This window comes from Anolis carolinensis, chromosome 1, assembly GCF_035594765.1.
Source record: "Anolis carolinensis isolate JA03-04 chromosome 1, rAnoCar3.1.pri, whole genome shotgun sequence".
In the NCBI taxonomy this organism is placed as follows: Eukaryota; Metazoa; Chordata; class Lepidosauria; order Squamata; family Dactyloidae; genus Anolis; species Anolis carolinensis.
This window is the reverse complement of record NC_085841.1, coordinates 62,770,005-62,795,956: the sequence shown is the minus strand read 5'-3', so window position 1 is coordinate 62,795,956 and position 25,952 is coordinate 62,770,005. Positions and strand designations below refer to the sequence as shown.

At 40.4% G+C, this 25,952-nt stretch overlaps 2 protein-coding genes across 3 annotated transcripts; one reads left to right on the top strand and one right to left on the bottom strand.

The window, feature by feature from the left end:
* Positions 1-409: 409 nt before the first annotated feature.
* On the bottom strand, positions 410-7,195 carry exoc8 (exocyst complex component 8). The gene is made up of 2 exons (XM_003215814.4): positions 5,480-7,195; positions 410-3,281 (listed from the first exon to the last, which is right to left on the bottom strand). The coding sequence occupies exons 1-2, from the start codon at positions 7,043-7,045 to the stop codon at positions 2,673-2,675; spliced, it is 2,175 nt and encodes a 724-aa protein (XP_003215862.1). The 5' UTR covers positions 7,046-7,195; the 3' UTR covers positions 410-2,672.
* sprtn (SprT-like N-terminal domain) lies at positions 7,193-18,394 on the top strand. Of its 2 annotated transcripts, none has more exons than XM_008124327.3 (5): positions 7,193-7,640; positions 11,242-11,341; positions 13,693-13,821; positions 14,898-15,156; positions 16,293-18,394. In XM_008124327.3, the coding sequence occupies exons 1-5, from the start codon at positions 7,351-7,353 to the stop codon at positions 16,976-16,978; spliced, it is 1,464 nt and encodes a 487-aa protein (XP_008122534.1). In that variant the 5' UTR covers positions 7,193-7,350; the 3' UTR covers positions 16,979-18,394. The 2 variants fall into 2 exon arrangements, with proteins under 2 accessions (XP_008122534.1, XP_008122530.1); XM_008124323.3 differs by having other exon boundaries at positions 16,284-18,394.
* The last annotated feature ends 7,558 nt before the right edge of the window (positions 18,395-25,952 follow it).

The following is a 25,952-nucleotide window of genomic DNA, read 5'->3' as shown; positions in this document are numbered from 1 at the left end:
TTAAAGCAGTCTGAGATTATTCTGTGCCTTATCAAATATTGCATTGAACTACTGTGAAAGTTCATACAGAACAATTGAATGCACACACATATTTCTGCACTTTGAGCAATTACAGAAAGGACAGAACCAATTACCCCATACAATGCACTGCTTTGAAAACTCCCCGCCATCAATTCCAATAAAGATGGGTGTATATTTTGTTGTGTGTAGCAGTGGAACTTACCAACTTGCCGAAACCAATGCTGCAAGGCTCTTTTGGCAACATTTTAATTGATATCACCTTCAGTCCCAATTTTAGGGGAAAGGATGGGGAATTTTTAAAAAAATGACTAGTTTTCCTTTTTAAAAACTTTTGAGGCTTATACTTTTTTTTACACAAGATGTTTTTCATATAGGCACAAGAAAACTATTTCAAAAGACTCTCAGGGCATATTTATTTCAATCCAATTATTTGTGTTAACATACAATTGCAGGCCGACGGGCAAGTTTAAGTATATATCACTGTTCTCTTTCATAAAGAATTTGATCTCCATATACTCTGGGGTGTGGCATAAACATAACAATAAATTATTAAATATCAAGATTATTCATAACTGCTCGACAAAACAAAGATAATCAGGGTCATCTTTAGATATTTACTGATCATCAGATGACAGTCTTGTCTGTTAATGAAATGGCAATTTCTTAGATCCCCAAAATTACAACATGTATACTGAAGGGGAAGTTTCTTGGATCTTCTAATATTACAATATAAAGTGTACTCTATTCAAAAAACACAATTTGGAGAGACCGAAATATCACTTTTTCCTGATACATTTTTATCTCATCTTCTTTGGTGTAAACGCCCATGTGCCACTGAGGCATTCCACAGTGAGTTTTGTCTACATTTTCTATACCATCATCCTTTTAGAGAACAAAAAAGCTGAAGAAATGTAGGTACACTTGAACCATACTTGGATAAGTATTTTTATCACCCAGCTGCTATCAACAAGACGAGAAACCTACCTCATATTATGCATTAAACCAAGCAATTGATCGATTCAATCCTTTATGGTCATCTCTTCTCTCCAAGGAAATAAGTTTTCTTTCAAATAGTTTTGACTGGGATGCATTCCTCCTACCAAAGGCACAATATCGCCACTATGTCGATCTAAAGGTCACAATAGTGAAATACGGCCTTAAAAGTTTCACCATGTTACCCAGACACCACATTTCACATTTTATTCACAACTGGCCAATTGGAGTATCTATCTCATTGTGCCATTAAGTCTGGTTGAATACAGAACAGGCAGGTCACCATAAAGAGATAAGCTTTCCCAACTTTCTGCCCTCCAAGTAAATTATGTTCCAATTCTTGTTATCTTCCAACTGACACAGAGGTGATGAGAGCAATATACCAAAAACATCTGAACAGCATTGTACTAAGAGATGCTGTACCATTAGACTTGGACAGAATCACACAGAAAAGAAAAAAAAACCCACCACTTACCCACTTTATACAGAACACCACTGTGTGCAGACCTATAGGCAAGACTGCTATGGTGAAAGCATCCTTATATGCTTTTACTTCCTCATTTTATATACGGGTTCATACCTATTTCCACTTGCAATAAGCAAAACATTTATTGCTCCATTTACATGGTTAGTCACCTGTTCCACCCTGGAATTAATTGCAAATGAATAATTTTCTTTATCATGAAATCTTTCTGTGTCCCTGTGTTAGGCTGAATTGGAAACATGTAAAATTAAACACTATCTCATTGATGTTTTCATCCCATCATTCCTATATGCTATATGAACAGTTAATCAACCCGCTCATGGTTTACAGTTATCAACACTGGTGTCATGTATGGCATAAGAAAATTTTGTACCATATACACAGGCATATGTACCAGGGAACTGCACTATTTTCTCTGGAGTATCTAAAACAACTAATTAAGAATGTAGAATTTTTAAAGAATGAACGAACAGATTTGGTTATAGTATGGCAAAGACCCTGGCAAAACTACACGAAAATCCAAGCATTGGATAACTGTCTGTCATAACATTCGTATTCAATTATCATCTGCTACCAATCACATATATATTTGGCTTTAGCCCTTTACAATTACAGTAATATTTACTTTTGCCTAGACTTGTGGTGTACACTGTGAAAAGCAAAATTCAATTTTGCTTTTCACAGGAATTTTAAGATCACCCTTCTTGAAATACAGTATGTGCTAAAGTTTTCCCCATTTTCCCCTCAAGTGCTCTGAGAGAGATAATGCAAGCATGCATTTTCTTTCCCAAATAGGCTTCCTCTGAAGCACCATATAATAAAATTACTAGGTGTATCCTATCATTTATACTTCTACACAGCCAATGAATATTCATTAGCAGTTATTCTTGGTCATATTCTAATTAGCATAACTACGTTTGATTAACTTGGTTCCAGACCAAACCATATCATGTGGCCTAAAGTAGCACAACCAGAGTTTTGGAGGGAATGTGGTTTTCCAACTATACTGTTAACTTTAAGTTTCCCTTTTCTTTTCTTTCCCAGTTCTTTTCAATACATTATCTGTTAAAGAGAACATTATCAAATTTGGCTACTATCGGGAGGGGGGTTGAATAAAAGTTGTGTATACATATATATACAAAGTTTAATATGAAAAGGACCGAGGCACTGCAGTTCACACCACAGAAGTAGTACTTTCAGGATTGACACGCATTAGTCTTGAAGCATTCCTCAGATCATGCAGCTGCTTAGCTGGCTTTCCAACTCCTTCTTCAAACCGCTTTTCCACTACAGGAAGAACGGTTTCATAAAGGAAAGATGCATTCTGTCTAATAAATGTCTTCTTTTCAGGGTCTTGTTCACAGCGTAAACTATAATCAACATGCTGGACCGCCACAAAGATGATCTCCAGCAAACTTTCCAGCAGAACCATGTGCAACTCTGGGAAGTAGAGTTTGAGAGCCTCCTCCAAGAAAGCCATGGTCTGTTTGGTGAAAGCCACAACTGTGTAGCTTAGGTTCACCCAGCAATCATCGCCAGTGTACTGGTCAAAATTGGTGACTCCACAGCTCCTCATTTCTTCTCGAAGCTTCCCTAAAGCTTCTGGTGTCATTAGGTTCATTTTCCTCCACATCTCTTCAGAGTTGCGATGCTTTGTGGCCTCAATGATGATATCTTTGTAGCTTTGCAAAGCACCTTTGATATCTTTCACTAACAGGGTGTGAATGATGAAAGTCAGGTCCAGACCAATCTCACTGAGTTGCTTGCAGTGTTCCTTTGCCACCTACAAAAACAAGTCACAATGCTAGTTTTTCCATACCTTCACATTATATTTGCACAATAGATCCCTCAACACCCTAAAAGCATATGATTATCCCATTACAAGTAGCAGGAAAATACATATTATATCAAAGTACACTTTAAAAAGAAACTACTATATACAGTAGAGTCTCACTTTTCCAACCTTCATTTATCCAACGTTCTGTATTATCCAACGCAGTTTGCCATTTAGTAGTCAATGTTTTTGTAGTCAGATTTTCAATACATTAAGTTTTGGTGCTAAATGTGTAAATACAGTAATTATTATATAACATTATCATGTATTGAACTGCTTTTTCTGTTGTAAAACATATTATGGTGTTTAATTTGTAAAATCATAATGTAATTTGATGTTTAATAGGCTTTCTTAATCCCTCATTATCCAACATTTTCGCTTATCCAACATTTTGCTGGCCCATTTATGTTGGATAAGTGAGACTCTACTGTACTGTATATTCATGTTTAAGTAAAGGACACACTTCGGAGTCAAGATTATGGATTTTGATATGACCAGTGGATGTGATATGACCAGTGGATAAGTTGAGGGTCATTCTATAGAGAAAGGAAAGGACCATTACTACTTCCATTACTATAGAGAAAGAAAAGGACCATTACTACTTCCATTTGATAGTTATCCTTTAAGAATAATTTATATGGGTCTTGGATTTCATGACATGTTCTTAGAATATGTAGCAATTACTCCTAGGAAAATACCCAAGTGGAGAACTTCCTTTCATTAGAAGGAAGCCACAATATGTAGCTTCTATCTCGGTTTAACCTGAATTCTATTAATTTTATACATTCATTTTTATTCCACTTTCTCTCAACATAAAGATTCAAGGAGAGAATAACCACCATCCCAGCCTTAGAGAACTATGCTGGTCTTCAACAAACTTGAATTGTGTGTAATTCCCTTGAAAAGAATGAAACAAAATAATTGTGACTAAATTTACCTAAAGTGATAGGTCTCATGTCAATTTCAACATGCTTTCGGCTTCAATTTCAAAAAAACACAGTCCTCATTAATTTGAGTCATGTCAGGTCCATAAATCTTTAACATTAGTTTTTTAAATAGAAACCTGCCAGGAAAGCAGAAAGCAGTACATGACACTGCATTTATTTCCACTTCTGCCACCATTCTAGCCATCAGAAAAAGGCAATCTGTAACTCACTCCATGGTGCTAAGAATTGAAGGAAAGGGGGTGGAGTTGGGATATAATTCCCCCCTCCAATATTTTCCAAATGTGATTAAAATTAAGTGCTCAAAATCTCTCACCATCACTGTAGATTGTCCTGACTATTACAACCTATATTCTCTGCTACATTTTTCAGTACATGCTGTCTTTCTTTGGCAGTCAAGACAAGGAGGAAAACCTTGTCTTGAAAGTATGGGAACAAAGCATTTGGGATAAAGCCAAGTTACAGAGTGAGTTTGCACATTAGCTGCAAAAATGATAAGAGGGCGGGGTTCTTTAGTGCTAGGGAGGCAAGAAAAACAGGTATTACCCTGCTATGAAATATAGCAATAGATCTTTTGAGAGCACAAGAAAGCAAAACAGGGGAAATGATTGGAGTAGCGCTTGAGTCATGGGATAAGTGAAGCACATGAAGCCACAGCCATCATAAATAACTGCATACACAAAGAATATCCTGCCTCAGAACAGGAAGTTGGGCTAGATGACTCAATACTTCGCTTCTACATTCAAGGATACTATTTGGAAAACTAAAGAACTAAGGGCAGTGTCCATACACAGTAGGGATTCTTAAACTTTTGCACTCAGGACTCCTTTTGGCCTAAGAATTTTTTGTGTGATCCTGGGTACACAAGTATATAAAATAAGTAGCAATAGGATATTTAGTGATAACAAATCAGCACTTGTGAAGATTGCTAAACAGACTGATTTTCCTTTTTATGAACGATACCTGAAGCATCTTCTGCAGAATTCACTGTAAACACTGCACAACAGATTTGTGCAAATGTCAAAACACCCACTAGCCGACATTCAGAAAACTTTTACTGTAGACAAATGTTTCTGGACCCCAACATTGAGCGAAGGGACCCCACTTGAGGTCGGAGCCCACAGTTTTATGAAGCTGTGATCTAGAGGACATGTAATTAAGGGTAACACAATTTCCCCCCATCTTGTCACTTTAGGCCCTTACCTTTACACATTCAGCAGCAGTAGATAAGCTCTCTTTACTGTCAAACACCTGCTTGCTAAACGCATCCACGAACATCCTCATTGCTGATCGAGCCCAGACAACAAAAGCCGAATAGCACCCACTGTTTCCAGCAAAGTCCGTCTCAAACTCCTTTGCAGTTTCTAGCAGGCTGGTGAAGAAGACATGGCAAAGCTTGTGAATGTACAGTAGAGTGGCACCTTCAATGCGCAACTGTCGGATGGCTGTGTGAACGGCCGCTTCCCTGTTCCGCAGGAAAAGTTCGCACGCCTTGGTTGACTGACCCAACCGAATGAGCTGAGAAACAGCACGACGGGTCGCTCTGGGCCCACCTCGCAGTGACCTATCTGGTGAGAGCTCAAACACAAGCACGTCAGTGAGCTGCCTGATTCTCTCATCAACTTTGGCGCGTAGCTCCCTGACCGGCTGGGTCACGGGCTTATCCCCTAGATACTCATTCAGCTTATCCAGCAAGTCAACTGCCCCTTCGAAGTCTCGCTGGGCAATGCAGACATCCAGATCTTCAGGCAACTCCTGAATCCACTCCAGGGAGAGATCCACCACTTCTTCCTCTGGGGTCCCCCCCTCTCCGGCTTCCTCCTCATCCTCCTCAAAGGGGTTGGTGGCCTCTGGAGGGGCTGGGAGAGGCGTGCGGGCCGCCGGCACCTCCTGCTCCAGCCTTCGCTTCTCGCTCAGCACGCGGCTCCGCTTGGTCTCCTCCAGGACCTCCAGCCACTCCTTCTTGATCTTGGCATTCTCAGCCTGGAAGATGCGGCTCTCAGGGAACATGAGCAGCTTGAACATGTCTTTCATGGGTGGGTTGTCCTTGACATTCACAACGGCCAACCCGTCCAGTGGGTAGAGGGCGTCGTAGCGGTAGGTGCCCCGGCGGTTGGGCAGCCAGGCCGCCACCAGCAGGCAGTCGTTCATCAGGAAGGCGTGTACCTTCTGGACCTGGACCATGTGGTCGGCGTCATACTCCACCAGGTCCCCGTTGTAGACCAGGTACTTGCCGGGGCTCTCGGGGAGCAGGTCTCGGCAGCCCTCCACCTTCTCCAGGAGGGTGGTCAGGCTGCGCTGGCGGCCCTCCTCGCTGGCCGCGGCGGCTTCCTTGGCCGAGAGGGGCAGGAAGGGGTTGGCGTGCGGGTCCGAGGAGGAGGAGGCGGCCCCCGCCGCCCTGGGGTCGTCGCGGTCGGCCTGCAAGAACAACAGCGCCTGGGTGACGGCCTCCAGGATGCCCTTCTGCTCGGTCAGGATGTGGCTGAGCTGGTACATCTCGCTCTCCAGGTAGCTGATCTCGCGCGCCGTCTCGATGAACTGCCGGTAGTTCTGGTAGACGTTGCGCTTGAGGCTCTGCGCCGTCTCCTCGCTCAGGGCCTGGATGCGCTGGCGGTGCTCCTGCAAGTCCCGGTCGCCGTCCGACTGCTGCGAGAGCTGCTTCACGTACTCCTCGGCCGCGTAGCTCCCGGACTCCAGCTGCCGCCTCAAGCGGCTCCCACCCGCTCCTCCGCCGCCGCCCGGAGCCACCTCGCCCAGAGACAGCGCCATGGCCGGGCCGAGACGAACCTTCGCCAAGGAAGGAAAGGAGGACGACGCGAAGAAAGTCGTCAGTCACTGCGCCGGAAGCAGGGCCCGCCCCTGACCGGAAGACCGCTTACGTGCGCCGGTGCGTGAAACGTCAAAGCGCGGCTCGTCGCAGTTACGCGAGGCGCGCGACTCTGTCAGAGGCAGGAAGAGAACAAACCCACAGCGCATGCGCCGGGATTTGAACGCCGTGGGATCAACGAGAGGCTGCGCTTCAGTGGACGGCGAGACTCCCTTTTAGAGGCAGGAAGACAACAATCCCACAGCGCATGCGCCGGGATTTGAACACCGTGGGCTCAACGAGAGGCTGCGCTTCAATGGACGGCGACTTCCTGCTGGCGCTGCGGCTCCAAGAGGAGTGGAACTCGGAGGAGGGCGAGCGTGCGGCCTCCCTCAAGGCGGCCTCCTCACCGGCGCGGCCGCTGTCGCTGGTGGATGAGAGCTGGGAGCTGCTGGATCCCAGTCCGGACGTGCGAGGCCTCTTCGTGCAATTCAACCAGAGCCTCTTCTGGGGGGCCCTGGAGGCCGTGGAGGTGAAGTGGAGCCCCCGCATGACGCTGTACGTGAGGAGCGGGCCGGCGGGCGGGCGGGGCCTCGCTTGGGGCTCCCCAAGCCAAGAAGGCTCAGCAGGCCTCCTCCGAAACAAACGGCCGGGGCCCACAGTGCGCCCTGCTTGGATGTGTTTCCGGTGTTCGGAACACTTGCATATACAGCAGGCATGCGCAAACTTTGACCCTCCAGGTGTTTTGGACCACAAATCAGAGCTGGAGAAGGGAACAAGTAGGAATTCTTCTCAGACCTGGAGAGGGGAGCATGTAGGCCTTCTTAGACCTGGAGAGGAGAGCAAGTAGGCCTTCTCAGACCTGGAGAGGGGAGCAAGTAGGCTTTCTCAGCTGGAAAGGGGAGCAAGTAGGCCTTCTTAGAGCTGGAGAGGGGAGCAAGTAGGCCTTCTCAGAGCTGGAGAGGGGAGCAAGTAGGCTTTCTCAGAGCTGGAGATGGGATCAAGTAGGCCTTAGAGCTGGAAGCAAGTCGGCCTTCTCAGAGCTGGAGATGGGATCAAGTAGGCCTTAGAGCTGGAAGCAAGTCGGCCTTCTCAGAGCTGAGAGAAGAGCAAGTAGGCCTATTTTTGGAGCTGGAGAGGGGAGCAAGTAGGTCTCCTTCTTAGAGCTGGAGAAGGGAGCAAGTAGGCATAGCGTTGGAGCTGGAGAAGTTTGCCCATGCCAAGGTTTGCCCATACCAAGGTTTGCCCATGCCTGATATCCAGGTCCAAAAGCCATGAAGGGATTTCAGTATCAAATAACTCCTTTGTGTCTTTGTTTTTCATCTGCAATGCCGTAGCGTAAGATACAGTAAAGCAGTGATTCTCAACCTGTGGGTCCCCAGGTGTTTTGGCCTACAACTCCAGAAATCTCAGCCAGCTGTTAGGATTTCTGGGAGTTAAAGGCAAAAAACATCTGGGGACCCACAAATTGAGAACCACTACATTAGAGCTTTCCAAACATTGTCTCACGATACATTAATGTGTGTAGGTGGGTCGTGCGAATGTAACAAGAAACTTGAATCTGTGTGAAATAATCAATACACCATATATTTCTAAAAATATAAATGAAAGGTTTTCATGGTATATGTGGTGTCTCCGTACGTTTTGTTATTAGAATTTATGTCTCTGTCCATACCTCTTTTAAGGGGTTGGTTTAACCCAGGCATGGGCAAAGTTTGGCCCTCTAGGTATTTTGGACTTCAACTCTCACAATTACTGGCTTCAGGCCCCTTCCTTTCCCCCTTCAGCCATTAAGGAAGGGGCCCGAGGCTGTTAGGAATTGTGGTAGTTGAAGTTGAGGGCCAGACGTTGCCCATGCCTGATTTAACCTCTCATTTGTTAGAAAAAAAGTTGTTATGAAATGAGTTGTGTCTAAAAAGAGTTTTGTCAACATAAAATATTTGGAAAGTTCTAATATTGATGAATTTGCATTGCATTGTGTGAAAAATCTTTTCAGTTCCTTTCTCAAAAAGGTATTAAAATATCAGATGCCTTTGTGACTTTTGGACCACCCTGAACATAAGGAGAGATCTGGGAGATAGGACACTAAATTCATTGATGTTTAATAGGCATCCTGTACACCTAGCCTGAAGCTAAATATGTACATGATATATTTTTAATAATTTTGTGCATGACACAAAATGTATGTACATTGAATTATGCGAAAGCAGGTGTGTCACTATCTCAGTAAGGACATTTTAAGGATATTTTGGGATTCTGGATAAGGGATACTCAGCAGTAGTACATAATTACAGCCCCTTTATTCCACTTTACATGGCACAGTTTTGAAAGGGCAAAGTGGAAGAAACCATTCCAGTCCTGGGTTAAAAGTACCAGGAAGTATGGATAAGGAAGGCTAGTATGAGCCATAAAGAGGCTCGAATGAAGTGTGAAAGGAAGAAACGTGTCAATCAAGCCAACCCTTGTTAGGACCGCCTTCTACCTGGAAACTAATGTCCTCACTGTGGAAGAACGTGCGGATCAAGAATAGATCTCTACAGACACTTACGGACCCACCTCCAAGATCCTTGACTTGGAAGGCAATCTTACTTCAGCCACCATGAAAGCACCCTTGACAGATGGCCATTCAGCCTCTGCTTAAAAACATCCAGAAAAGGAGATGCCACCACCTGTCAGGACCCAGGCTGCAGAGCACCAATAACCATGCGCAGAGACCAGAATCTATCTAATGTCTTTATTAAGAAAATATATAAAGTCAATAAAAACAAGTGTAGAATATAATTCAGAAGTAGGCCTTTCAGGAAAGGTCAAATATAGTCCAGGAAAATAATGTCCAATATGTGATATTAAAGTCCAAAGTTATAATCCAATAACCGAAACACACACTTTGCCAAGCAAAGTGTGGGGAGAAGACAAGGTCCTTAAGTCCATAGAAACTTGGCAAATAGGCTGGAAGCAAACTTGATACTTGGCTAGAACAAGACTCGAAACAAGGCAACAAGAGCAAATACAAGGTCCGTGGTAAACGCGGGACAAGGCAAGGCTGGAAATTTGATCCGGGAAACAGGGAACTGGAGTACGAAGTCTACACACGATCTCACTCCTCCAGCTGACGAATTGACTCCGCAAGGATTTCTTTGCGGACAAACACCTATATAGGATCTTGTTTTCCCGCCAAGGAACACTTTCCCTGGGAACAAGAAACGAAACCCATACTGTGTCCAGATGCATGACTCCTTAAAGTTTCCCAAGGGAAACAGACTTAATCAGCTAATTGTCTGGCAGCTATCCTGGCGCTCCTGCGAGTCGCCTCCCGAGCGCTTCTATCTTGATTATAATAATCCCGGCGAGAAAATGGGGGAGATTTCTGCTCAAGGCTTGTTTGGCTGACTTCTTGTGGCCAAACATCTTGCAGGTGCAAGGGCTCCAATTCTGGCTGAAACGGTGGAAAACCCAAGTTTTCCTCTTCATCTGCCACAATAGTACTAGGAACGGGACTACATGGCCCATGAGTCATCACACCACCCTCTGAGGAAGCATATGCCACTGCCAAACAGTTCTTATTATCAGGAAGTTCTAACAGCTCCCCAAATTCTAAACCTAAGTATTCCCCACGGTGTAGGTGTGATTGTTAAAGTGGAATGACAGCACTATAATTGTGTAAGGCTCCTGGGGAAAGTGAAATTGATTACAACCACCCCCAAAGGAAAAAAGATGGGGAAGAGAAAAGACTAAGAAAAAAAATCTAAATTTACACTTGAGTGATATTTTATTTATGACTAGCTTAAGTTATTGAATAATAATGAACCTGTTTCTTAATAAATACACTTACAATTAGTAAATAAAACATTGGGTACCAGTCTCTTAGGTTAGACTTTGTATCCAATTTAAAAATAGCTTGCGGTATGTGATATCAAATTAGAAGTCAGGAAGATGTGACAGTTCACTTGTTGATCAATAAACTTGTTGAAAAAATGGGTACTAATCACAGTCTTAGGTTTTCTAACATAAATTTACTGTAAAAAAGAAGGATCCTGATTATTTACTCCCAAGAACTATCGTCCAGCCTTCTATTTCAAGTAAGGCAATAAACCTAATGTGTTATACATACATGCAGTAGAAAGTAAATGTTTGTTGTTTTTGCTTTATACTCTTCTAGATGTGCAGGAGTTTGCTGCTATGAAGGCCGTGGTGGAATGTGCTCCATTCGACTTAGTGAGCCCCTTCTAAAGTTGCGACCAAGGAAGGACCTTGTAGAGGTACTGTTGATGGTAGTCTTTTTAGAGAGACATGGAACAAATTGTAGTATATTTATTGTAGCTAGCATGCCTGTACATTCATGTGTCCAGAAGGCCCTTGAATCTTAATAGTAGTTATCTAGCTCCTTATATGAACATTATGTTTGATGTCCTATTTGATATGAGTTTATTAAGCCCCAGGATAGGAAAGACAGATCATTTATCTCTGAAGGGGTCTTGGACATAACTGACTAGATTGTTCTTGATGATGCAGAGGGGGGGGGGATGCTTGAGGAGGAGGCCAGTTTAGAGTTACAGATTTCAGTCAAAAGTGATAACAAGAACGAGGACAACAGGGTATGGAGCCTTCTACACAGCTGTATAAAATCCACATTGAACTGGATTATATGGCAGTGTGGACTCAGATAATCCAGTTCAAAACAGATAATATGAATTATCTGCTTTGATAGTTTGGGTTATATGGCTCTTGGTCTCAGGAGACCTGAGGAGCACCTTACAGGAAGGTGACCCTGTTAGTCATCACAGTAGACGTGCATCACAGACGTGTGCTGGTGGTAGGGGACTCCCTCCGGAGGGGAACAAAACCGGTGATTTGCAAACATGATAGGATGTCTCGAGAAGTAAACAGAGCCTGGATGGCCATCTGTCGGGGGTGCTTTGAATGTGATTTTCCTGCTTCTTGACAGGGAGTTGAACTGTTTGGCCCACAAGATCTCTTCCAACTCTATGATTCTAAGTATGCTGTCTCTCTGGGGCAAAAATTACCATGTAACTGACTGGCTGATGAGACTCACCAAGCCCACTGACCACCACCCTTTGGAGTTGAGGGAAGCGCAGAGCACACTTTAAGAACCACTGGTCTAGATCAAGGGAAGTAATGGTGCCCTCTCTATTCTGCTTTGGTCAGACTTCACAAGAGATATTTACAAGCTGGAATGTGTCCAGAGGAGGACAACTAAAATGATCAAAGAAGCAGCTTAAAGTGCTGGGGCTGTTTATCCTGCAGAAGAGAAGGTTGAGAAGAGGAGACATGATAGTCATGTTTAAATACTAGAAAGGATGTCATAAGACAGAAGGAGCAGACTTTTTTTCTGCTGCCTTGGAGACTAGGTTTCAGAGAAATCAGTTCAAATTACAGGAAAGGAGATTCCACCTGAACATTAGGAAGAACTTCCTGACCGTAAGAGGTGTTTAACAATGAAACTCTGCCTCAGAGTGTGGTGGAAGCTCCTCCTTTGGAAGCTTTTAAACAGGCTGGATGGGCATCTGTCGGGGGAGCTTTGGTTGTGCATTTCCTGCATGGCAAGGGATTGGACTAGATGGCCCACGTGGTTTTTTCCAACTATGATTCTGTGAAATTTCCTTTCCCTCTGCTAAATAATGTGACTGCATTTGTCTTCTGCTTTTAATGCTGTTGATGTTCTTAGATGTTTAGAGACACAGCTGTGCTTAAGGGAGTACTCTATCTTTTGTAAGTGATTTTTAATCCTCTAAAACAGTAGTTCCTAACCTTTGGTCCTCCAGGTATTTTGGATTTCAACTTCCAGAAATCATAGCCATCTTACCAGCCGTTTGGAATTATGGGAACTGAAGTCCAAAGCACCTGTCAGACTAAAAGTTAAGAACCACTGCTCTAAAATAATAGGATCCAATGATTTGAGCAGCTGTCAAAAAGTAAGGTGGGTGTGATGCATGTAGCATATTGAATATACTTTAACTTTGATTTTAAAGAAATATGCTTCTCAGATCTTCAACCTTTGAAATTTGTACAGAAGGAGAGGCATCACAAAATTAAATGCTTAAAATGGAAAATAATTTTGTTTTGTTTTGAGGTAATTTGCTGTATACAAAAACAACAAAAATATTAACACTCACTTCACCTCACATTTTCGTTTCAAGAAAAACATAGAATCACATTTCTCTTCTGGCAAAAATTAAGAGCCCTTTAAAAGTAACACAACCCCAGTGCCCAGAAAAAGTCTGAAGAGAGGAAGTATCTCTCACCCAACTGTACTAGCTCACGTAGTTGTCACAGTCAGACATGTATTTACTCTTGCCCACCTCATTTATGGACTTGGGTGTCAGGTCAAATAAAATGTCAGGTCAGACTAATAAATTTGACATCCTATAAAGCTGGCTGTGAATTTTGAGCTCCTGCATCCTTCTTTGTTCCTTTCCTTGTTTGCCAGCTTTGGCATTTTGATTTTAGTTTAAAGGCCAGATCGATTACAATGAACAGTGCTTATTTTAAACTGTTTCTGCCAATCTCTGTTTTAAGTCAATTGTAGATAACTGCTTCTTATTAAGAAATAAACACTTCAACTAATCCAGTGATTTTTTTTAAATTTCAGACTCTTTTGCATGAAATGATTCATGCTCTGTTGTTTGTCACTTATAATAACAAAGATCATGATTCTCATGGCCCTGAGTTCTGCAAACACATGGATCGGATAAATCGCTTAACTGGCACTAATATTACGGTAAACATTATCTGTGAGGCACTGTAATTTGTAAACTTCTCAATGCTTGAAGTACAACAGACTAGACCAGGGGTCCCCAGGCTAAGGTCCACAGGCCGGATGCGGCGCTCCAACATAATATACCTGAAACAACTTAAAGGCACAGATCAACAATAATCCTAATTAACTTGACTATGTCATCAGCCAAAAACAGACATACACTTCCCATTGAAATACTGATAATTTTGGTTAAAATTGTTCTTCATTTTAAATATTGTATTGTTCTTTCATTTTTTTTGTACTACAAATAAGATATAGGAATTTGTTCATTTGTGATATAGGAATTTGTGCATAGGAATTTGTTCATTTTTTTTTCCAAACGATAGCCCAGCCCCCAAACAGTCCGAGGGACCATGAACCAGCCCTCTGCTTAAAAAATTTGAGGACCCCTGGACTAGACTACATGACATGATGGAAAATTCCAGGCTAGTAATGAGCATATCTGAGCAAAATTATGTGAGGAAGATGCATGCATATATACAACTTTAAAAATGGACACATAACCAGAGTGAGTCAGTGTTATTAGTTTTAAAAGATCTCTGGCCTATTTTTGTTTACCACTGAGATTTGTGATGAAATAAACCACAAGGGCTCATTAGTCCTGCAGTGTTTATATCTGCACCATTGTCATTTAACTGTATGAAGCTTACTATTAGATTGCAGCTTTTAATTTATGACCAAACTCAATACATAAAGGATATATAATAAAGGAACAATTCATTTGATAGAGCTCTGTCTTCATGTATAACTATGATGTCCAGAATGCAAAAACAACCATATTGAATCAGGCCTGAGACTTATCTAATCCAAGATTCTGTTCACATAGTGTCCAAGTCATTTCCCACCGTAAGCTGACAACAGGATATGATCACAACAGCACATAATTTCCCCATGAACACTGTATATGCATGATCCAATTGTTATGCCAGCACATTAACACTGTTAAGAGTAATGGGTCAGTATGACATATTTTGTTAGAATATAATTTTACAAAATTCTACAGCAGATGCCTTTTTCTCCCTTTGGGTTAATCTTAGGTCTATCATAATTTTCACGATGAGGTGGATTTTTATCGCCAGCACTGGTGGCGCTGCAACGGTCCTTGTCAAAAAAGAATGCCATATTTTGGCTATGTGAAGCGTGCAATAAACAGAGCACCCTCTGCAAATGACTACTGGTGGTCTGATCATCAACAGACTTGTGGCGGTACATTTACCAAAATCAAAGAGCCAGAGAACTACGCAAAGAAAGACAAAGAGAAGAACAGTCAAGCAGAAGTTCCAGCCAATGGCAAAGGTATTTAAGTCTTGTTTCTATCTTTACCAATGAATTTTTTTTCTGGAAAATGTGAATTACATACTTTCTGAGATCACAAAATAGAGAGACTCAATGTAGTATGCTTATTTTATTGTATTTACTAAACAGAAATTCTTAGTATCCAGATAAGCTTTGAGCTGTGAGCATTTGAACTAAAATATCAGACTCGGCAAGACAAGAAAACAATATAGTTTGAATATCCAAACTCCTGCTGAATATACTGGGAGTTTTCAAACTGAATATTTTTTAATTATTAACTTTTTTTTACCCTGCTTTTCTGCTCCTGGAGACTTTAGGTGGCTTACAGTAACATTACATGACCCAATCAATTTTAAAAACATAGCAAATACAAAAGTTAAAACAGTTTAAAACAATTAAATATTTATGCCATGGATAAAAGTTAAAATACCATTGAGATATAATAAAAATTCTCATATAATTAAAATTACATTTCAGAACTCACCCCCCCCCCCTCCCAAATCCCACACACAGCCTCTCCAGCAATGTGTTTGTCATCTTCCAAATGCCTGCTGACACAGAAAGTCTTGACCTGCCTATGGAAGGCCAGCAGGGATGGGGCCATCCTGGTCTCTCTTGCGAGGGAGTTCCACAGTCTGGGAGCAGCCATCAAAAAGGCCTTGTTCCCACCAAATGTGCTTGAGCTGGTGGTGGGACAGAGAGAAAACCCTTCCCTGATGATCGTAGATGTGTGATGGCTTTACAGAGATACAGTCCTTAAATAACCTGGACCCAAGCCGTATAGCTCAGGTTTCAAGAAATCACACTTTAATATATCTGTTCCAGATGCTGTTTGTCTTTAACAGTTGCTTGTGAATACTGTCGTGCAGTGAAGGGATGAGTGATGTTGAACCTAATTATGTGAACCTAGCTAGCATGAAAATTAATTCACATCTGGCGTTTTCAGTATTGTGTGTCATAGCTAACTACTGCATTTAAAAAAACATGTTTATGAAATTATTAATGGGATGACAAAGAGATATAATTAACTATTTTTAACAGATTACACTCCAGAAGCAACTCCAGTTGCTCCTGACACGAAAAAACAAAAAGCAGATTACAACATTTTAAAACTATTTTTTCTTGAGTTTTTACAGGAATAACGGATGGAAAGAACATACAAAGCATAATTCCTTTTAGTGGAAAAGGTTATGTCCTTGGAAGGAAAAGTGATATGACATCATCAGAGAAAACCACAAGTCCCAGCAACAACAAGAGGTCACGGTATCATTCACCATCTGATTTGACTAGAAAAAATCCTAAAAACGAAGATAACTTTTCCTTTACAAATGTTCCCCCTTCATTTTCTTCCATTGAAGACAAAAATAATTTTACTTCTAGACTCATGCTTCCTAAAGTTTCAGTTGCTAACAAAAAAGTTTACAGGAATGTTAATGGATCCCCAATTAAAAATGTATTGTTTACTGAAAGAAGATCTAATTCAAGCTTTACAAATGATACATCAGAGCCACTGTCAAAGGAGACACCAGAAAAAAGTATTTTTCAACCAACTACTTCAACACCTAAATCCTACATTGCATCCCATGGAAATGACAGCCCACAAAATGGCGGAGCATCCAAACGGGCAAGAATGGAAGACACAACTGCCTTTGAAAACTATTTTATAAAGAAAAAGCCTTTGGTGAAAAGTGAGGCTGAACCAGCAGCCATAAAAACTGTGACGCCTTCTGTCAGTAATCAAAAGAAAAAGGTTCGCTGCCCTGTCTGCCAGTCTGAGGTTTTGGAAGCAAACATTAATGAACATTTAGACGTCTGCCTCTGAGATTTCAGATCTCGCACAGCTGAACTCTAAATCAAAAGAATGCTGCTTTCTCCTGGGTTATCCATCTGTTTTATTGCCCATCTTGGCTTTATATTTTGTTGGGTGAGCTGATGTTATTTATGATCTCACTTTGTGTGTGAAGTATAAGGCAGGAAGGATGTACATGTGGATTATAGATCCCATTTTCCCTCATGATAGTCTCTGTTGATTAGGGATAATGGAAATTCTTTCCATGAGTACCTCAAAGTCTCAGGTTTCTTCAACTTGAATAAGTAACCTTTCTCTGCACCTTTATGTCAGTGATACAGTGAGCTCTGAATACACTTTAATAGCCATGAAAAATGTGTATATTCATTAAAGAAAATATGTTTTAAAATTAAAATTTTTTTAAAGACACAGAAAGTTGATATTGTAAAACTGCCTTTTGCATGTTTGCTTTTGAAGGCTGAGTTTTAAGCTGCTACAGCTTTTGCAAAGCAATACTGTGTAAATTCAAAATGGCTTAAGAGAATTTGTATTCATGGGATAAAATAAGTGTAAATTTAAATACGGCTGATTTCACATACGTGTGAATCAAGCCGTTAATCATTTGGAAGCAGTAGACTATTCTGACCAACAGTTTTTGCAAAGCTTTAAAATACTTTTGGCAACTATGTAAATAAGTTCCGGCACTGACCCTAAAACTGTTCATTGGCCCATTTCACTGTCTTGAAATGTTAGGAAGATTCTTTCAAGTTAAATGTTTTGTATGTTCCTCGAGTATTTGCACTTTGTACTAGTCTAATCACATGACAAGGTTAAAAATTTTTTGAGATGAAACAACTTAAGAGTTGTTCCATCTCAAAGAAAAAATCAACCTAATTCTTCATGAGAACCAAATGTGGATTACATAAGCTTTTTATTTAAATTTGCTATTGTTCTGAAATAGTCATTTTTGTTCTTTTCTTAGTTTGATTTGTTTAATATTCTGGCCTTGTAGAGTCCATGAATATTATGTTTATGTCTGTGTTGAAAATGTTAGTATCGGATTTCCCATTTCTGTTAAGAAGCTGGTACAAAGTTGTCAGATTTCCAAAAGTTTTTCCATTGACATTACCTTCTAATAACGAGATATCTTTCAGTTGATACACACATGTGTACAAGTGGTAAGCCACCTCACTCTGTCTGATAAAGTGCCTTTGGATGAAGCCTCATTTATTTATATAAGGAGTAGTTCTTTTTTCTTCTAGAGATTCAGGTTTGTGTTTAAAAACTGGTAGCCTATTGATAATTCTGGTATGTAATAACTTTTCAGAAACAGGGTCTTAAGTTCAAAAAGATCTGATTCACAAAGGTAAATGTCCAAAATAAATTTACCTGTTCTGGATACAGTGGAACAGTCAATATAATTTGAATAAATTTCATATTGAGTGCTTATTTTTCTGTTTCAATAAATTTAAGTAGTACGTTATTCATAGATGGCTTCTGGAAATCCATTTATCTTCAAACAAGTAGCCTTGCATGTTCTCTTCAATTATATATCCCACTGCTCTACCACATTTTGTCTTGAGTGATCAAGTAATTGCCAGAGAGATCATTGTGATCAAGTAATTGCCAGAGAGAATGTACTGTGAAAAGGTCCAGTTCCCCAAATTGTCCACTAATGGCAAGAAAAAAAGCAGTAGAGACAAAGGTTTTACTCTTCATCCAGTAGTGATTTTACCAGTCTACTTGCTGCTACTACTTGTTAGTGTTCAGAAGATGGAGAAGACGAATTGACTTATGTACTGAGGAAAACCAGCAGCCAACACCTGGGGCAAAGGGGACAGTTGATGTTCTCTGGGCTATCCATGCTTCTCACCTGCCAGAGTAGAAAAAGAAGAAATAGCTGCCCAATCATACCTCAAAAATCCAGAGCTGGTCAGTCTCTCTTGTTGAACACCTAAATTGCTTTTTCTGTCAATTTGTTGTAAAACATGATGTTTTGATGCTTAATTTGTAAAATCATTGCATAATTTGATGTTTAATAGGCTTTTCCTTAATCCCTCCTTATTATCCAACATTTTTGTTTATCCAACATTCTGCTGGCCCGTTTATGTTGGATAAGTGAGACTTTACTGTATGATAATCTTTTAAATGTGTCCTGGCAAATGAGTTTGGAAGACAGGTGACAAGGCAATCTATATTTGAATGAAATGTATAAAATTCTATCTTAAAATCTGTTATGCTCTGGAGTTGCAGAACACAGCAAATTGTTGGCTTATGAGGCATGTTTCAGGACACAAATGGAAAAGTATGTGCAGATATGGTGACAAAAATTCATGGTGTAATGGTACATGTTTGTAGAACAGTAGGGTAAACTCAGTTCAAGTCAGACTTTTATTTTTACAGATATTAAAATGGATCCTAGTGTGTTGGTATTGCATGCAGTAGGAAGTGGCTAGGTGTGTCCTATTATCAATAGGGGTGTGTGTGTATATATATAACAATGTTAGTGTGTTTTCTCAGGGTTTTTGTATTTTATTTTTTAGTCTTTATTTTATTTGTTGTCATTTTGTTTAGAAAGTTACAGTTAGGTTGTTTATATTGTCTAATGTGCCTTGCCCTGATATGAACTGTTTGTATGGTTTTATTTTGGCATTGAATGGTTGCCATATTGTTGGAAACCGCCCTGAGTCCCTTTGGGGAAATACGGCTGTCTATAAAGTCTTCTATTTATTATTAAGGGTCAGTCCAGAGACTGTTAGGGCCAGTCCAGAGACTGTTTAGATAGTAGACGACAGTATTAGTGGTTGCATGAAACTGCCTGTGGTGATTAAGTTTCTTATAAATGAAGGCATAAAACATGTATATTTATAAGCACAGTATGGTGATGAGATGCTTAGCGGCAGTATGACATTTGAATGGTGTGAACATGTCAAAGATGGCTGTACATCCATCAGTGACGATCCCGGGTGTGGTGGTACCCAATTGAAAGTTATTACTTGAACATTCAGTGTGTTGAATGCTTATCCTAGATCATTGACACATAACCAGTTGTGAAATTACACAAGAAGCTTGGCATTTTTTCACATGGATTTTCTACCCCATAGTGCCACTATCAACAGTGAGTATTACTGTTGTGTTCTGAGTGATGTGCATATCTGTCAGCAGAATGAATGGCCTGGCTTGATCACTAAGGGTTTCCTATTTTTCCAGGACAGCGCACAAGTTCAGGCGTACTGACAAATCTTTCTATGCTGAAACTTTCCAGGCATTTGTTAAATGCTGGAATAAGTGTAAAATGTAGCAGGGAAGTATGTCAAAATGTGTGTAGTTTCTGTTGTTTTATACATTTAGTGTCCCGATTTGACTTGAATGCTCCTAATAAAAATGCATAATCAACAAACCATGCTGATATTCTACCACAACTTCTTGGTATCAGTATGGGATGCTTAACAGCAGAGAAATAATTCCTTTCCCCATCAAATGACCTATGTGTAGTTTATTGTTCTGAGGCTACTCACAGAAAGAGTGGCTTTGCACAACTCTGTACAGACAGCACTCAAAGTTGATACTTTATGATCAGCTTCTTAGGGAACTTTTGAAGACCTTTAAGAGAACATACAAGTACACTATTATTTTATGCACTGGCACCGAGTTAGAAACCCACAAAATTCTCTGACGACAATTCATGTTTTGTGTCTATAGATGTGCTATTTGAATAGTGTATCTCAAAAGGGGTTGATTTGCAGAAGCCAGGGGGTGGGAATTGTGTAGTCTTCTGGTTACTATATTTGTAGGCATTACTCAGCAGCCATTACCAGCATGGCCAATGGCATGGAATTTTGGGAGGTACAATCAATGATACCGGCACAATTCCCATCATCAATAGAGGGTTGGGATGTAATACTGGACAAAGCTTGGTATATAAAGGCAGGGATTTTTCAACATGAAGGAACGAGATGTAAAAGATGGCACAAACATCTGCATTGCTCTGAAATTAGGACTAATGAAATGAGATTGCCAGGAATCAACTGAACACTAGGAGGCATTTCTGCTGCTGTTTGATAGTGGAACATGAGTCAAGCATGGTGGGCTACACTGGAAATATGAGGTACCAATCTACCATGAATGTTGTAGCTGCATTCTGCTCTGAAGAATCACCATTAGTCTGAAAATAACTTCCAAGATCCTTTCCAACTTGTTCTGTGATATCTTGTGCCTAGAATTTAGTTGCACAAACCCATCTTCCTATCAAACCTTAGAATGGTCAGGATTTTCAGGTAGTTAGGGAAATGTATGATGGTCTTCTAGAACAAGCCCGTGACATTTAGCATTTTGTGGGTTTAATATGGAGGATGCAAAAATGCTGGTTCTGTGTTCAGAACTACAGTTGAGATTATGTATCACGAGAATATGCAGTAACTAAGTCAATATTATAGCTCCCAAAACATTTGAAGTAGTGCAGCCCCTCCAACATGACAATTTTTTTTTTCAGAACATGAAGTAATGAACAGGAATTAAGCTATGTCCCATTCGCCCCTCTCACTATTTAACAACACAAGTTTGGGGATGGGGATTGTGGTTGTTGTGTAAGTGGAACAGTATCCTAACCTGTGCAATGACTATAAAAATGAGTTGCAGTGACATAAGCTGAACTTGCATTATTTTAATTCACTAATAGGATAGCAACCGACATTTCTTTTGTTGAATCATAACTGTTACAATTCAATAGAATAAACAACCAAAATTAAGACTGATTCAAATTTGAATATTGTTTTCTTTAAAATACAGTACCTTGGTCCCCCTTGCCCTAAAAGTAGCACTTCATAGCAGCTGTGGATACATGAAAGGCAAATGCATTATACACATACCTGAGTGTATTAGATTTCTATACCACAGACCATAAATTAGGGATGGAAATCATGTGGCAGTTCATATGTAGTCAGACTATATCTCACAGAATGTTATTGGCACAGCTGCATTCAGATAAGATCTGAAGGGCTACATCATATATACCCATGCTTTTAGATTTGTTGGTTATTAAAGTCAAAAGACGCAACACTTTTTTCAGAAGTTCTATTTTCTCAAAGCAGACACTAGATGGTGCTCCATCTAGGCAGAATTTGTGCACTTCTGTCTGAGGCATTTTTTTGTTTGCTTAAAAAAAACGTGATTTCCTATAACTACATGTTTTGTGAAGGGTTAACTTGGACAGAAACATATCAAATACAAGGTGATTGTGGGAAGATCTAAATGAGGGCTAAACCTGTCATACATACTGCCTTTAACTGGCAGGTCAGACATCCTACTAGCACACACTTTCTGAAGCCTACAAGATTCTCAAGTCCATAGAAAAGTAACATCTTCAAAATATGTGCCTGCATATGCCCCATTGTCTGGCTTGCTCTTTCTGTGCTAGAAGAATCTAAACATCAAGGACAGGATACGAAGCAAACAAGGAAACTCATGTTGGGAGTTTTCAAGACCAGGCTGGTGCAAGTGTGAACCTGAGCACTATCCTTTGGGGGAAATGGGCAAATTAGGAAGTCGTTTTATCCATGAGGATTCTGCTACTGAACAATGTGGAAGCTTGCATGATCATTCCCCCAAGGCAAGTGATTTGCATGAAAACTTAGTAAGAAAAGGACAGTATGTGCCAGTACTGTAATTTTCTAATAGCTAAAAGGCAGGGAGAAGTTTGTCAAGTGATGTTTTTCCCCAACAATGATGCATTCTTCTATACCTGAAGAACCTCTCAAGACCTCGGAGCTATTGAAAAAACAGGATCCTTTGATCTACAAGTAGGATAAGATAACATCCCAAATACATGCACAACACACATGACACTTTCAAAGCTCTACTGGCTTTCAGGTAAAAGATGTTAAGAGATCTTAAAGATTTAAAAAGTGATGGGGTTACAGCCACAGGTTTACATTTTGTCTTAGACATTGTTTCTATTGTTGGGGTATCTCATGCCGTCAGAGGCCACTCCCATCTTTTCGGCCATGTGGTGGCTGAGACAAAGGGCAGAAAGTGTAATTCCCTTTGCAGCTGTAAAGCAATTCCTCTATGGATCCAGGATATCCCTTTTGTTTTGTGAAGTCAAAGACCCTTCTTAGGCAGAGAGCACTGAATTTCTCAAGGAGCCTCTGTACTGCTACATTTGGAAAAATGTTAGGTGCTAAATAGGTAAAACAGCCAATTGTAGTCTAAAACAGAATTTTACCATTGGCAGAGGTAGAGGCCTCACTGGTTTTTAAGTGCCCTTGAGTCACGATCCCCATGTATTTGGTATCACTCTTGCATATTTTGCTTTGCAGCATGACCAACATTGAATATGCTTCCTGGATTTGAGGATAAAGTGTTAAAAGTGCTGACTAATAACATTAATGTTGTGACCATAGCAGAAACCTGGTGGAATGGAAATATTTAACAATCATTACAGAAAGTACAAGAAAGGATGTATTGGAGGTGGTGAACACACACACATAAGTAGCAGTTTTCCACAGACTTAGGTAGCTCTACTATGTCCCAAAAGTAATTTGATACTAGGATATTGTTGTTGATATTACTTATCTCAACAAATAGGATGACCACAAACAAAAGAATGGTAAGGGAGACTGTCAAAAGCAAGAACACTATTATACTGGGCAAGTTGAATTGCATTCATAGATCAAATGGGAACAGTGAGTATAGCATGGTCAGATTCAGCAAATAAGTGGAAAATTGCCAAGGAAGTCCAACACAGTGCCATTCAACTTGAAAACAGGAAACCTTTTTAAAATGACAGGACTGGCTAAAGGAAAGTTGAACGAGTGTCCAAAGAATCAGGTTATTTCACACATTTTAAAATCACCATATTTAAAACAGTAACACTTCAAGTTCAGCTAAAATGTATGCCGCAATTTAAGACAGGGAGCAGAGATAGGAACCAATGTATGCTTGCTACATGTTTTTGGCAAAACCAAAACTAAATAGAGCAGTGGTTCTCAATCTGGTGTCCCCAGATGTTTTTGCCCTCAGCCAGTTCACCAGGTGTTAGGATTTCTGGAAATTGAAGGCCAAAAACACTCGGGGAACCCAGGTTGAGAATCACTGGAATAGAGCTAATACCATAAAGCTCCCTTCTGAGTTTGGAGGATCAGTTCTGGCAAGTACTTGGATGGGGAACCACAAATGAATACCACATGCTGAAGGACTTGGCAAAATGGCCTTCGCAATCAACCTCTAAGAAATTATTGGGGTCATCATCATGCAACTTGAAAGTACAGTGTTCCCTCACTACTTCGCGGTTCACTTTTTGCGGATTCGCTGTTTTGCGGTTTTTCAATAAACTCTAGAAGACTATTATAAATCATAAAAAATTACAATTTACCGCCTAAGGAAGGGAGAAAGGAGAAGTCAAAGGGAGAGAAAAGGAGCCCAAGCAGCAATGGGAGAAGGAAGCAATTTATCAACGCACGATTGGTTGATAAAGACTTAAAATAGTGTATAACTACTAAAGTAATATATAAATATTAAAATATAGTGTCCCTACTTTGCGGATTTTCACTTATTGCGGGTGGTCCTGGAACCTAACCCCAATGATAAGTGAGGGAACACTGGACATACACCCATAAAGCAGGCTCACTGATACCAGTCTTCTGAAAACAAAGCAAAACCTTTTAGGATTTTTTAGGATTCCCACCCTCATAAAAATATGAGGGATAACATTATTGTATACTATGTTGTATTTTTCTTTCCCCCTTCATTGCCTCCCCAGTCACCCTGAAATTTTGTATTCTATGACGGTTGCTGTAGAGGTAGAAATTGCAAAAAAAAAAAAGAGAGAGAGAGATAGAGAGATGAAGTTCAAAAAAGATTATGAGAGGTAGGGGCAGGAATAGGATGTCTGAAGTAAACTACCTAGTGCTGTAACATGCCACAAGTTTGTGTGCAGATGTGTCATGCGACCATAATGAGAAACCTGAGTCAATGTCAAATAAGCAATACATTATGTATTTTAGAAAATATAAAAGATTTTTATGAGATATATCATGTCCTCATACATCAAGACTACATACCTTCTTCTGTTTGTCTTATTATGTTCTGTCCTGTCTCCAAACAGCATTGAATGTTTGCTGTGTATGTGTACTGTGATCCGCCCTGAGTCCCCTTGGGGAAGATAGGGCGGAATATAAATAAAGTATTATTATTATTGTGTTGTCGAAGGCTTTCATGGCCGGGATCACAGGGTTGTTGTATGTCTTTCGGGCTGTGTGGCCATGTTCCAGAAGTATTCTCTCCTGACGTTTCGCCCACATCTATGGCAGGCATCCTCAGAGGTATTTTATTATTATTTTGTCATTACAATGTATGTATGTATGTATGTATGTATGTATGTATGTATCTTCATAAGGGGTTTGGTTTAAGCTCCAGTTTGCAAGTAAAACTGAATTATGTTGTAAAATGATGCATGTCTAAAAAGTGTGTCGCCAACATAAAATATTTGGAAAGCTCTGCATTATAGAAAGTAGCTGCATAATCAGAGGGAGAAAATGAAGGATGGACAGAAGACAAGACAAGAGATGAGGAGGGAAATGGATGTGGATTGAGGGGTTAAAAGAGATTAGAGGAGTGAAGGGTAAGAAAGAAATACAAAAGGAGAAAAGAAAATACCATACAAACAGAGCACAAGAGATGTTCTGATATGCAAAACTACTCCAGGGATGATACAGGAAGGAAACAAGGTATCAGTGGTGGACAGAGACAACAGCATGGGCATTGATGGTACAGTATGAAAGCAGCGGGGTGAAATTCCTAGCAGCCATCTTCTCCACAGTCCACCCCTTACCCTCAGCTCATTTTCTTTAAAAGCTCATCACTGCAAGATAATTAAAAAACAGGATTTACAAATGAAGCTAGCAGAAGACCCTTGACTGCAAGCTGGAATATCACTGACTGCTAAACACACACATACACACCATCAGATTTAGTAGTAATGTAAACTTTAAAAATATTAAATAATTCC

What these genes read in the sequence shown, in the direction of transcription:
- sprtn (XM_008124323.3), top strand. Translation starts at nt 7,351, where the DNA reads ATGCGCCGGGATTTGAACACCGTGGGCTCAACGAGAGGCTGCGCTTCA. An exon ending in CAAGGAAGGACCTTGTAGAG is followed by an intron (nt 11,342 to 13,692) that starts GTACTGTTGATG and finishes TTTAAATTTCAG; the next exon opens with ACTCTTTTGCATGAAATGAT. An exon ending in AGTTCCAGCCAATGGCAAAG is followed by an intron (nt 15,157 to 16,283) that starts GTATTTAAGTCT and finishes TTTTTTCTTGAG; the next exon opens with TTTTTACAGGAATAACGGAT.
- exoc8 (XM_003215814.4), bottom strand. Translation starts at nt 7,045, where the DNA reads ATGGCGCTGTCTCTGGGCGAGGTGGCTCCGGGCGGCGGCGGAGGAGCG. An exon ending in CTGCTGCTGAATGTGTAAAG is followed by an intron (nt 3,282 to 5,479) that starts GTAAGGGCCTAA and finishes TTGTTTTTGTAG; the next exon opens with GTGGCAAAGGAACACTGCAA.